This window comes from Myxocyprinus asiaticus, chromosome 30, assembly GCF_019703515.2.
Source record: "Myxocyprinus asiaticus isolate MX2 ecotype Aquarium Trade chromosome 30, UBuf_Myxa_2, whole genome shotgun sequence".
In the NCBI taxonomy this organism is placed as follows: Eukaryota; Metazoa; Chordata; class Actinopteri; order Cypriniformes; family Catostomidae; genus Myxocyprinus; species Myxocyprinus asiaticus.
The window spans coordinates 3407454-3419718 of NC_059373.1; the positions used below are offsets into that span (position 1 = coordinate 3407454).

Here is a 12265-nt window from a genome sequence, read left to right on the forward strand (position 1 = left end):
TAATACTTATATATATTAATATATACTGTACTTTATTAATACTGCACTGTAAGTGTTGGGTCTGTACAAGTCACTTACTGACAGCTGTGTCCACCCCCCCTCTTAAATGACTGCTACGCCCCTGTATTTGACATACTGACTCAGTTCGTCCACTTTCAAAATCACGGTAACGAACGATAACGAACTATTTTCTGACGTCGTTAAACACCTTTAAGCCATGACGTGCAGAATATGACCTTTGTGAGACTGTACAAGAAGAAAGCAGATGCCGGAACGTCACCTGCGCGTCTGGATAAAACGCGAGCGGCAATGCGCGGCGAATGCGTAAAAGCGCACGATGCCAAATGCGAGGACTGCGGTTTCGCCACGCATAACGTGATTTCGGCAATGTGAGCGGTGCTGGATTAAGATGTTATTAGGTGATGAAAATCGCCCTCCTTTGTTCGAGCAGATGCAGGTCTGACGTGTTCCAGGGGGATTTTCAGTCGCGGTTCAAACCCGGTGGCGTGTCGATCTGAATCTCGCTCCTTCTGTCTCTTTCAATGCTGCTATGACTTCCTGCATGCGTCAATACTGTGAGCTGACTCCTCTTCGCATGCTGCTGCTCATCTCCGCGCTGCTCCTGTTCGTGAGATCTGATTCGGGTGAGTTGTGGAGGTGACACCCGATTGTAACCCATTCTTTGTTATAGCCTTGTGATTTCTTTATGATTTATGCTTGATGCATCATCGGGTATCATTAACTCTTTAAATGGCAATGCATGAGGATGGAAAGTAGGCTACTTTGTTTACATATAGAGAAGACCGGGGCATGGTGATTGTCACTATAGGACTATTACATTTAGGTCACTGTCAGGTTTTGAGCCTTTAAATTCCAATGGCATAGATTAGCAAAAATGTTGGTTTTAAACATATAGTTCAAAAATTGCTTTATATAAAATATATAGCTGAAATTACATGAATTACTATTGAAAATACATCATTTCAAGGGCAAACTACAAAATATGGTTAGTTTTTACTGGAAAGCTTGAACTATGTTCTCAGGACGAAGATATTTGTCATAAATGTCAGGTCGGGGTAAGTTGTCACATATGAATATGTTGTAATTTGAACAAATTCATTCATTGTCGGTCAACTGAATGTATTTTATTTTTATTTTTTTTCGCTGCTTCACGAATTGTTCATAATTGTTGTTTTACTGTTGATGAAAAGACTCTGAATAGCTATGTATAATAATATTAATATGTGTTATAAAATAGTATAGCTCTTATATAATATAATATTAATGTACATATCATATAATATATAGCTTTAATATAATATTTAAAAATCTTTTTTTAATAATCATATATTAGAGCTATATGTTATATTATATATATTTTTAATGAAAAAAAATTATAATTGTACAAAAATAAATTTTAAATAGATCACTTTTTTTTTTTTTTTACTATTCGGATACTTTTTTTCATATTTCAATCAAGAACATTCTTCCGAAGTGGCAAATTACTCCATAGTAGTGGAGTAGTAATGGCCAACTTCTATAGAGCAGGTTGGCTGATTTAATGCTATTTAACTGAAATACTGCCCAATGCATATCTCTAATTAAATTACTTTATTTATTTATTTTTTGTTATATTATGTACAAAATATTAGCTTTCACTATAATACATTTCTTTCATCCCACCTTCAACATAATCTATTCATCGGTGCTAGAAACTGTCTCTATCTAAACACAGTCTGTTATTGTGTTCTGCTATATGAGACACAAAGCCCGCTGAATCTGAACGCTTGCTCATTCATGTGTAAATGTCTTTCTGTGTTGTGTTCAGTGGATAACCGTTGCTCATCCACTCTCATCTCCACATGTGAGGACTGTCTGAAACGCGGCCCTGAATGCGCCTGGTGCTCTCAAGAGGTACGTGTGTGAGGATGTTATTGTTGCATAATGAATATATGGAGTGTTTGTTTAGTTTGTTGGCGATAAATCTATGGTTCCCTCCCCCGGTATCAAGGCACTTTCTTTCTCTGGGGATTCTTGGTAGTAAACAGACCCCTAATCCACAGAACTCGTCAAGAGCCGAGGTGATCGTGGGAACCCGTAAAATAGAAATGTGGAGTATGCAGACATAGAAACAAGAGTATTGATACTGCCTTGCTTTTCCAACCCATTAGGAAAGAAAAATCAAAACTGAGTTCACAAATGAAATCTTTGCTTGCACTCAAAAACAAACACACAGCGCAGTTTGATTCACAAACACATCACTCATGTGGTCCGGTTCTTTGAAAGAATCAATGCAAATGACTCGTCAGCTGGCAAGTTATCAGTTTGAATTAACTCACTGAATCAGTCAGAGCAGGTACTTATTTACCGAACCGCAAGTCATGAATAAAAAGTCTGTTCTTTCAACAAGTAAATCAAATAATGCAAGTAATACTTGTTCATTTCAAACACCATTGTGGTTTGGCCTGGCCTTGTTGAGTCAGTTATGTAAGAGAATTTCAACTGAGAATTTGAAGTTTGTTTACTTGGGAACAGACAGTTGATTCAAAACCTCACTCTGTGAATACAGTCATGCATATTCCTGGAATTGTGGTTAAGAAAATAAGTTCCTTAACTCAGCACCAGGCAGACTAATCCCCGACTGAGATTGCAACACTAGTCTTTTAGCTAATGAGATTTTGCATGCTCCGTGTAGTTAAATAATGCCACCCTGCACAACGGTTGTCCTGTTTCTTGAGGCAGCAGGCATCTGTGATGACCCTTGACCTTTTGATGGTTTGTTTACCCTGATAGAGGTTTCTGGACGGGGCGCATGTAAGCCAGAGGTGTGGATCTGTTTCCGACCTGCGAGTCAGGGGTTGTGAGGAGGACTTTATTGAGAACCCAAATGTGAAAGTGGAGGTGAACGCCACCATCAGCAGCTCACAGGTGGCACCCAGAGAGATTACCATCCACCTACGACCAGGTAATGTCCAAAAGAGAGAGCTGAGCTGTATAAACTTTTGTGTAACCCTTACTGAAATATTTGCCAATCCTTTCTACAGTGCCTCTTGTATATTATCTCTTCAAAAACCAACTGTGCCATATTAAACTACTAGTTAGTTTCAGTAAACAGCATATGCTCGTACTCAGGGCGTTTCACACCTGGCTCATTTGGAGCATTTGTTTCAGAACCTGGTGGGTTTTCTCCCTGAGTTCGGTTCATTTAGGGATATATGCACACAGCAATCACACTCTGACCTGCTTCTGGTGAGAATGTAATCAGACCCAACGGACCAAACAATATCCCTTTAAAAACAATGAGCACACCTGATGGATCTGAAGAGAAGAAATCTCTTGGTTAGCACTTCACTGTAATTCATCATTAAAACGTAAATAAAGCTTTTGGCAACTATATTAAATATAATTGAATGTTTAAAATTGGAGTTGTTTAAGAATTCCTGAGGTCATTTTAGTGCGATCCCTTCTCTCTTTCAGATAGCGGCAGAGCAGAAAAGGGTAGGATGGCATCAGCAACTTTTTGACAGAATAAAACCATCTTTACCTGGCTTCCCTCTTTCTGCTTTTTGTGTGTGTGAAAGAGAGAGAGAACAGGCACTTTTCAATGCAGAAATAATGCAAAAGCAACTAATGATGGGTAAAAATAACATGACGTAAATTTTACAACTCACATCCATCCGAGAGACGGATAATGTTTATTTGCAGCGCAACCTCTGACTAGAATGCGCATTCTGTACCATGCGGTAATGTTTGGCATAACCGTGACATAATCAATCCTCGAAAATATGTAATGACATATTTTAACAGGTATCTTTTTAACCCATATATTGATGCATGAGCTAAATCTCAGAACAGCGCACAAATATTCTGACCAGTGAAGGGAACAGTTTGTGCACTTGCGACTTTTATTAACAGTTTTGGTCTGTTTTGAAATGTTGCCTTGTGAAAGCGAAACAAATTAAGAGGAAAATGCAACATTGTACGTTTTTGCCCCTGTTTCGGAACAAATCAAATGAGCTACAGGTCTGAATATGCCCTTAGAGTTAGGGTGAATATGCCCTTTTTAGTTGAAAAAATATTATTTTAAAGTATTAGGCCAGAAACATACTTAACTCTATTACGCGCTCGCAGATGCGAGCTCTTGGCCAGGGCATTGCAAATGTTCAGTCTGGTTGAACATATTTAATGTGCTTTCTTGTACTACTGTGTTAGTAGTAACAATTAGAGGTAGACCGATATGTTGGTTTTACCAATTAATCAGTGCCGATAGTTGCTTTTACATCGGTTATCTGCAAAAATGTATACCGATGGTTGCAGATAGTGTTTTTTTTTTAAATTCCTCATCAATAAATCTCGTCTGGTGAAATATATATATATATGTATGTATATATGTTGAATATAAAGGCTATAAAAATATTTTTTTGTAGAGGTTTGTAATGCAGCCAAGTCTCTTTCATTTTAAAATAAGTCCCAGTTGTGTTTCAGGCTTGTTATTGTTAAAAGTTCTGCATTATGCTCCAAATCTTAATTTTTCTTTTTATTATTGTGATTTTGGCTGCACAATAAAATGCTTCTTGGATTTTAATCATTTTGGAGCCTCAATGTCTTTGCCGTTTATTGTACAGAAAGACTAAGACATTTTGATAACTCTATTGATTAATCGGTTATCTGCCTTTTCCCCCACCTTAGTAATCGGTATCGGCAAAATCCACTATCAGTCAACCTCTAGTAACAATAGATAGTGTTGCCATTTAAACTAGTTGAGTTACTATTTAGGAAAGCTGCTATAATATATTTTCTAACATGCTCAGCAGTTTTCTCTTCAATCTGTTGCTCCGCCATGACAGTAGCTGGTTTGCAAGAGAAAACTTTCTGTAGAAGCGGACGGTTCACACTAATCTTGCTATAGCGCCCCTTGTGGCAACACTGAGGATGCAGTACGTACTTGCATTGTGTTATGAATTGTGCTCTGACACATTTTGCAATGGAACTATGCACAAAATCGAGCTTGCATAGCTAGAAGTGCCTGTGTTCACATACTGGAGTGTGTTTCAGCCTTTAAAGTTGTCTCACATTGTTTATACAATGGATGTGAATGATACCTCAAAAAATGTATTATATAAAGTCGAAGAAGGCAAGCATCACTGTACCTTTTGCTCGTACCTCAGTTTAGGGATTTTTCCAAACACTTTGGTATCATGTAACGCGTCTTGCTTTCTTTGTGCTACGGACATAAATGATACCTCAAATCTTGGGGCTTGTTGATGAGATTAGTCAATATTCTGCAAGGAGAATACCGTGTCGATGTCATTTTTTGTCTTAGGGAGCGAGGCAAGCTTTGTGATCGAGGTACAGCAGTTGGAACGTTACCCAGTGGATCTGTACTATCTAGTGGACGTCTCGGCCTCCATGCAGGATAACTTGGACCGATTGAAAACTGTGGGTCTGTCTCTGTCTCACCAAATGAAAGAACATTCCAGCGATTTCAGGGTCGGTTTTGGGTCTTTTGTGGATAAACCGGTGTCTCCATACATCGATGTGCACCCCTCCAAACTTGTGAATCCTTGCAGGTAAACACAATAGACCTCAACAACAACCCAATGTAAAGAGAAAATGCAAATAAGATCTCTTTAGTTACTCAGTTGATTCTCCAAGACAGCAGTGAGATTAACTGGAGAGCAAATGGAGACTTTTGCTGAAGTCTCCTGCTTCTCAGATGTTTCTCCTGAGAAAAAACACTCCGGCACTCTCACATGTGTCTCCTCTAGAGTTTAAGAAGAGATCTCAACAATGTGCTCAGATTTTCCAAGATACCTGTCAGGATTGTATGTGTTTTTGTTCATGTCTTTTATTTTGGTAAATAGTTCAATGCCATGTTTGTTCCTGGTTCATTGTCATGTGACCTTCTCATGTGTTTCCCATGTTCTTGTGTCTTGTCTCCATTGGTTCATTGTTTCATTGGGTTGTTAACAGTCTTGTTATCTTGTTTAGAGTTCTAAGTGTTCATTGGTTATCACTGTCATGTGTTCTCCCTAGTCCAAGTGTTTAACCCACATGTTTGCCATTGTCCATTGTCAAGTATTGTTTGTGTAATATTTGGTTCCACGATCAAGTCAAGTCAAGTCAAGTCAATTCATGTCATGTCAAGTTTAGTTAAGTCGTTCAGGTTTATGTTTTGTAGTCACCTTTGGAGTTAGGGTTTATTGGATATCACTTTTGTTAATAAACTGCACTTGGGATCATCGCACTTCATCATTGTCTCTGTGTCTACCTGTTGCCAGCCAACGTTACAGAATACACGACCGACCAAGATGAACCCAGCAGTTCAACTTCACCTACGCCAAGAAAACGTTTCCATTGAGAAATATATGGAGAACTTTTGTGCTCTGGCCAGCAGGGTCGATTTTAATGAGATTGCCCTCAAGGTCTGTTTTCGCTTTAGACTGAATGAGCCGATCTTTTCCCTGATGCCAGGTGGTCAGAGTACCCACAGCCTGGCTCAGTATATCGACCTTACCCTACTAATATGTGGTTCATCGTTCACTGTGGGGAAGGTGGACGCCGAGCCCGAGTCCCACGTCATGGCCGCCGAGCCCGAGTCCCACGTCATGGCCGCCGAGCCCGAGTCCCACGTCATGGCCGCTGAGTTTGCGCCACCTTCTGCCCCGGATTCTCAGTGTGCTCCATGCCATGTCACAGCCATGCCTGAGCCTGTTCCATGCCATGTCACAGCCACGCCTGAGCCTGCTCCATGCCATGTCACAGCCAAGCTTCAGTCTGCTCCATACAATGTCTCAGGCTCACCTCTGGTCAACGAGCCAACACCCAAGCCTGCCACGGTCAACAAGCCATTGCCTACGTCTGCCACGGCCAGCGAACCAGCGTTGCAAGCCTTGTCTGTCCCAGAGCCAGCACTGCAAACCTCGTCTGTTCCAGAGCCATCACTCACTGGGCTATTTGGGTTAGAATTGGTTCCCGCCCTTGTGCCCACCCTGAGTTCTCCTGATCAGCCGGTTCCCCCCAAGCCACTGGCTCGATCATCGCCCTCTGAGATATCCCAGACATGGAGAACTTTCGAACCTCCGACTCCACCTAGACCCTTCGTGCCCTGGACTCTGCCTTGGTCTGTCAATCCCTCGACATCACCTCGACTCTACGTTCCCTCGGCTCCACTGCGGTCCTTCAGCCTGTCGGCTTTACCAGGGTACCTTGTCCCTCCAGCTCCTCCTTGGACTGTCGGTTACCTGGCTCCGCATTGGCTCCCCGATCCTCTGGCTTCGCCTCGTCTCTCCGATCCTTCAGCTCCACCGGGGACCTCCATCCCTACGGCTCCACCTTGGTCCTCAGCCCCACCGACTCCACCTCAGTCTTCCGATCCCCCAGCTCCGCCTTGCTCCTCCAAACCTCTGGTGCTGCCTTGGTTCTCCCTGCCTCCGGCTCCACCCTGGCCCTTTGAGTCTTCGGCTACTCTCTGGGTATCAAGTTCTCCATGGTTTTGCCCCTCAAGCCTCTCACGGCTCCGCCTTCCATTCACCAGACCACACCCCACACCTTGTTTCACCATGTTTCCATGTCCTGACATGTAACCACGTCAAGTCGCCACGGCCTCCCCCTGCCCCCGCCCCCAGAGGGATGTCAGGATTGTATGTGTTTTTGTTCATGTCTTTTATTTTGGTAAATAGTTCAATGCCATGTTTGTTCCTGGTTCCTTGTCATGTGATCTTGTCATGTGTTTCCATGTTCTTGTGTCTTGTCTCCATTGGTTCATTGTTTCATTGGGTTGTTAAAAGTCTTGTTATCTTGTTTAGAGTTCATGTGTTCACCCTAGTATTTAACCCTTATGTTTGCCATTGTCCATTGTCAAGTATTGTTTGTGTAATGTTTGGTTCAATGATCAAGTTAAGTCAAGTCATGTTTATGTCAAGTCTGTAGTCAAGTCATGTCATGTCAAGTCAAGTTTAGTTAAGTCGTTCATGTTTATGTTTTGTAGTCACGTTTGGAGTTAGGGTTTATTGGATATCACATTGGTTAATAAACTGCACTTGGGATCATCGCACTTCATCATCGTCTCTGCGTCTACCTGTTGCCAGCCAACTTTACAATACCAAAGTCTGCACTTTATGGTCTGAAATGTCTCATCAAATCCTTCCAAGATCAATGATCTGAGCAATGCTATCCACATTTATTTTATACCTCTATGCTCCTACTGTTTGTATTAATTTTATGACATGAAACATCTGAGACAAATTTGATAATTGAACATATCTAAGAGTTGATCCTGAGAACATAATTGTGAACTCCTGAGCTATCAAAGCCTAGTTAATTGGTTAAAAAGCATATTTTCCCCACAGTGTCTCTAATTTTTATCCCATCTGAAACATTATTTTTGGATTTTATAAAGGTTTTCAGTTTGCATATCTTTTGTTCTTGGAAGCTATTGACCTTGATTACAGATTTGCTGCACTACAAACAGAACAATTCTGAATGCTCATATAATATTTTTTTTATTTTGCTTTAAACAGGCAAAATAGACTTCTATAAATGTTATTGCAAGACTTTGCTTGCATAGTTTAGGAGACTTAATGGAGTTCTCATTTGTTTAATTAAAACATTTTTATTAAATGTGAAAATGAAATTTTAAGATGTTTCTTTCTCACAAAACTTTGGGAGAAATGAACAGAGACACAAATGAGTCAATTGTTGACATACAGTAACAGTATAGAGCTATAAAATGAATGTAGCTCATATAATTTGCCCTTGGAAGAATTTGATGAGAAATGTTTGAGTTCATTATGAGACATTTGACTTTTGATTGCAGACTTTGTCTCAAACTGTGCTCATATTTGAGAAGATACCATTGAAATCTCTTCTGAAACTCTAGAAGAGACACATGTGAGATGATTGTGGTCTTTTTGAGGAGCAACATCTGAGAAGCAGGATATTGCAGCAAAAATTGTCACAATTGTTGTCACAATTGAGATATTAAGGAGATCTAGTTTGTGGTTTTGGTTTCCTATGGGAAGTTCTGAGTGTTTCTGCATATTGCTAGAGAAAGTTGAGCACTCTTAGCTGACTCCATGAGTATAAATCCAGCTGGGAGATCCCCGGAATACATTCATAGTGATCTCATTCCGCTATTGTGTGGGAATGTGTTTTGATGATATGCAATCTCTCTGCCTCTGTCTGTGGTCATAGTGATTATGAGGTGCACTGCAGGCCTGCTCATGGTTTCATCCATGTCCTCCCTATCACGGAGAACATGACCGAGTTCACACGTGTCATTCAGGAGCAGAGGATCTCTGGGAACATGGACACACCTGAAGGGGGATTCGATGCCTTGCTGCAGGCGACTGTTTGCAAGGTAAATGCACCTGAAAGTAAAACTGCTCTGTGATTATAGGGGGTTTTTTTGTGCACATTGCTGTTTGATTGCTGGGATATTTAGGGTGGTTCCTTGGGGGTGCACCACCATGTCTCTGTAATATTTTGGTTTCTATATATGGCTTGGTCCCTCATTCAAAGCAAGTCTAGGGAATTTTTTTGACCATTTTATCATCCACTAGGCAAAAATTGTAAGTTTGATTACTTAGAAAAGTAATAGTACACCTTTCCTCAACAAGCTGCACAATTTGAGGTATCATTCATGAATCATTTAGCATTGTGAATTTCTAGAAACGTTAAAACAAAGTCTCGTTAAAACATTTTCCACACTCAAACTAATTTAATTTGTCTACTAACAGTGTCGAACAGGGTATTTACATGCATCACACGAGATTTTTGTCATTTTAGTCATTTTTCCTAAAAGTCATAAAAAATTCCCACCACAGTGTCATTACCAGTACCTGATGGAAATGGCATTTTTAACATTTTTAAAATAAAATGGCTGACTCCTTTGTCTTGCTAAAGCTAATTTCATAGCAAACATTATGTATCCAAAATACACATGATTAAATTATATTTGAACACTTTTTGTGTCATCTGGCAAAATTACAGCTTGATAGGAAATGACGCCCAATGACAATATTGTGCTCACAAGCGATATTTCCCTTGATTTTTCTTAGTTTTCTTCAAATGTTACTTGTCTCATATTTCATCTCAAGCATGCTCTTTACTGACACTTTTGTAGACTATTTAACAGGTACACTAACAGTAAACTCTACATACAAAAGACATTTGAAAAGCACCAAAAATAAATGATAAAGACCTGACAAAAAGTTTCCAAATCAGTTTTAAAGTGTTTTCATGAAATCTGTTCGTTTTATTTAAAAATCAACCCCTGGGACATGAAATTGTTAATGAAACACCTACTTATGGTAAGAAGTTTGTATGAGAAATAGTAGTAGTAATACTTCCCTCAGCAAACATCACTCTGATTGTGCATATGGAATCAGGATTTTTTATTTGTTTTTAAACCGCTTGTCTTTGTGTGTCATCTGAACATATCTGATGTGGTTGCCCTGAAGACGACATGTCTCAGGTCAGGACGGCTATTTTTGCCTGGGAACGCAACGTGAACAATGCTTGAAGAATCTATAGAATCCTCCCCACTGAGAGAGCAAACAGTGCATTCATAAAGCATGCTCAAGAGCTGATTCAGCCCTATCTCAATCTCATTGGCCTATTTGCAGAGGATGATGTCATCGCTAAGTCATGGGCGGAAAGTTTTTCCCTCCATGCGAGTATTGCAGAGCTGCTCTGATTCATGTGGCTGTTCGTAGTGAAGCGTATGAGCTGCCTAGAAGGATGACTGGCATTGTAGGCATTGTATCAACAAAGGCTCTTTATAGTATTTGACTGTTAGGATTTTTCTGTGAGTTACAGTGCTGCTCTGATAAATGAATGCTTCCTGAGTGCTCGCACGGTGTGTGTTTTTTTTGCCACCCGTGCCCCCTCAAATGACAGAAACTGAAACAAACTTGCATGAAAGAGATGTTTGCTTTGGCACAAAGTTCTCCGACCTTGAAACAAATGGGTCTCAGGTGGAATTTTCATCTTAAACTTTAACTTTCCTTTCCTTCAGGTTGTTACGAATGAGTAACACTCTCTGTCCAAAGTGCCTGGTGTTTGGTAGCTAGTGGTTGTAACTTTAAAAAGGGGTCATGTTTCTGAGATTAGAGATAAACGGTGGAGTTTCCTGTCTGCATCTTATTAGGTGACTTTTTGTAGCTTTATTTAGCTTTTTCCCCACAACACAAAGAAAGAAAAAAAGGCAAAAGAACTGCACCTGAAAAGAGACACAGAACAACTAACATACATAAAATGAGCATACACAAACCATTACAGTATTTGAGCAGGCAATTTAAAGGCCTTACATATGTAAATATTTGAGTCTTAGTCTAATACTTGAGCAAATATTTTTATTACTATTATTACTATTATATATATATATATATATATATGCATAATAATAACAACAATAATAATAATAATTATTATTATTATATGCCTGCTTATTATGAAAAAAATATTTTTATTTATAAAAAAGTACATATTATAAAATGAATATGTATTATACAATACATACTTAATATTATTATTATGATTATATCTATAAAATTAACAATTTATTAAATCATTTGATAAAAAATATTGTTGTATTATTTTTTTAGAAAAAACACATTATATTATAAAATGGATATGTACATTATAATATATTACATATTTAATAAATGATTGTTATTATCTCTGTTTATTATAAAATAAATGAATCAATCAGTAAATAAATAAAACAAAGTTTTATTAAATAGAAATTATATATGTATTGTATTATATGTATATGCATTATATGATACAGATGTAATAAATAATAATTATTATTATTATTATTATTGTCTATTATAAAATGAGCATTTAATAAATTAATTAATCAGTAAATAAATAAAACAAAGTTTTATTTAATAGAAACTTAAGAAAAAGGACATAATATTAGAAAATGGATATGCATTACATATTCAGTAAGTGCGAATTATAATTATTATTACTATTATTTAAAAAAGATAATAGTAAATAATATCAGAAAATGTATATTTATTTATTAAAACATTGATCAATCTATTAGTAAATAAAAAACAATGTTTTATCAAATAGAACTTTAAGATAAAAAAGTACATAATATTATAAAACGGATATTATACAATAAATATTTAATAAATAAAACAAAACATAACACAAACCTAACCAAACAAAATAAAATAAAATAAAGTGATTACCCTGAATATTTTCAGCTTTCCAATAATAATTTTTGCACATAACATTATCAGAGATT

At 38.2% G+C, this 12265-nt stretch overlaps 1 protein-coding gene across 1 annotated transcript in view; it reads left to right on the forward strand.

Annotated features, from left to right (window-relative positions):
- Positions 1-206: 206 nt before the first annotated feature.
- LOC127420862 (integrin beta-8-like) overlaps positions 207-12265 on the forward strand; it is a 35994-nt gene continuing 23935 nt past the window's right edge. The window contains exons 1-5 of the mRNA XM_051663444.1: positions 207-644; positions 1829-1914; positions 2794-2965; positions 5324-5570; positions 9196-9361. Coding sequence (XP_051519404.1) covers positions 551-644; positions 1829-1914; positions 2794-2965; positions 5324-5570; positions 9196-9361 — 765 coding nt within the window. The 5' untranslated portion in view covers positions 207-550. The remainder of the gene's footprint in view (positions 645-1828; positions 1915-2793; positions 2966-5323; positions 5571-9195; positions 9362-12265) is intronic.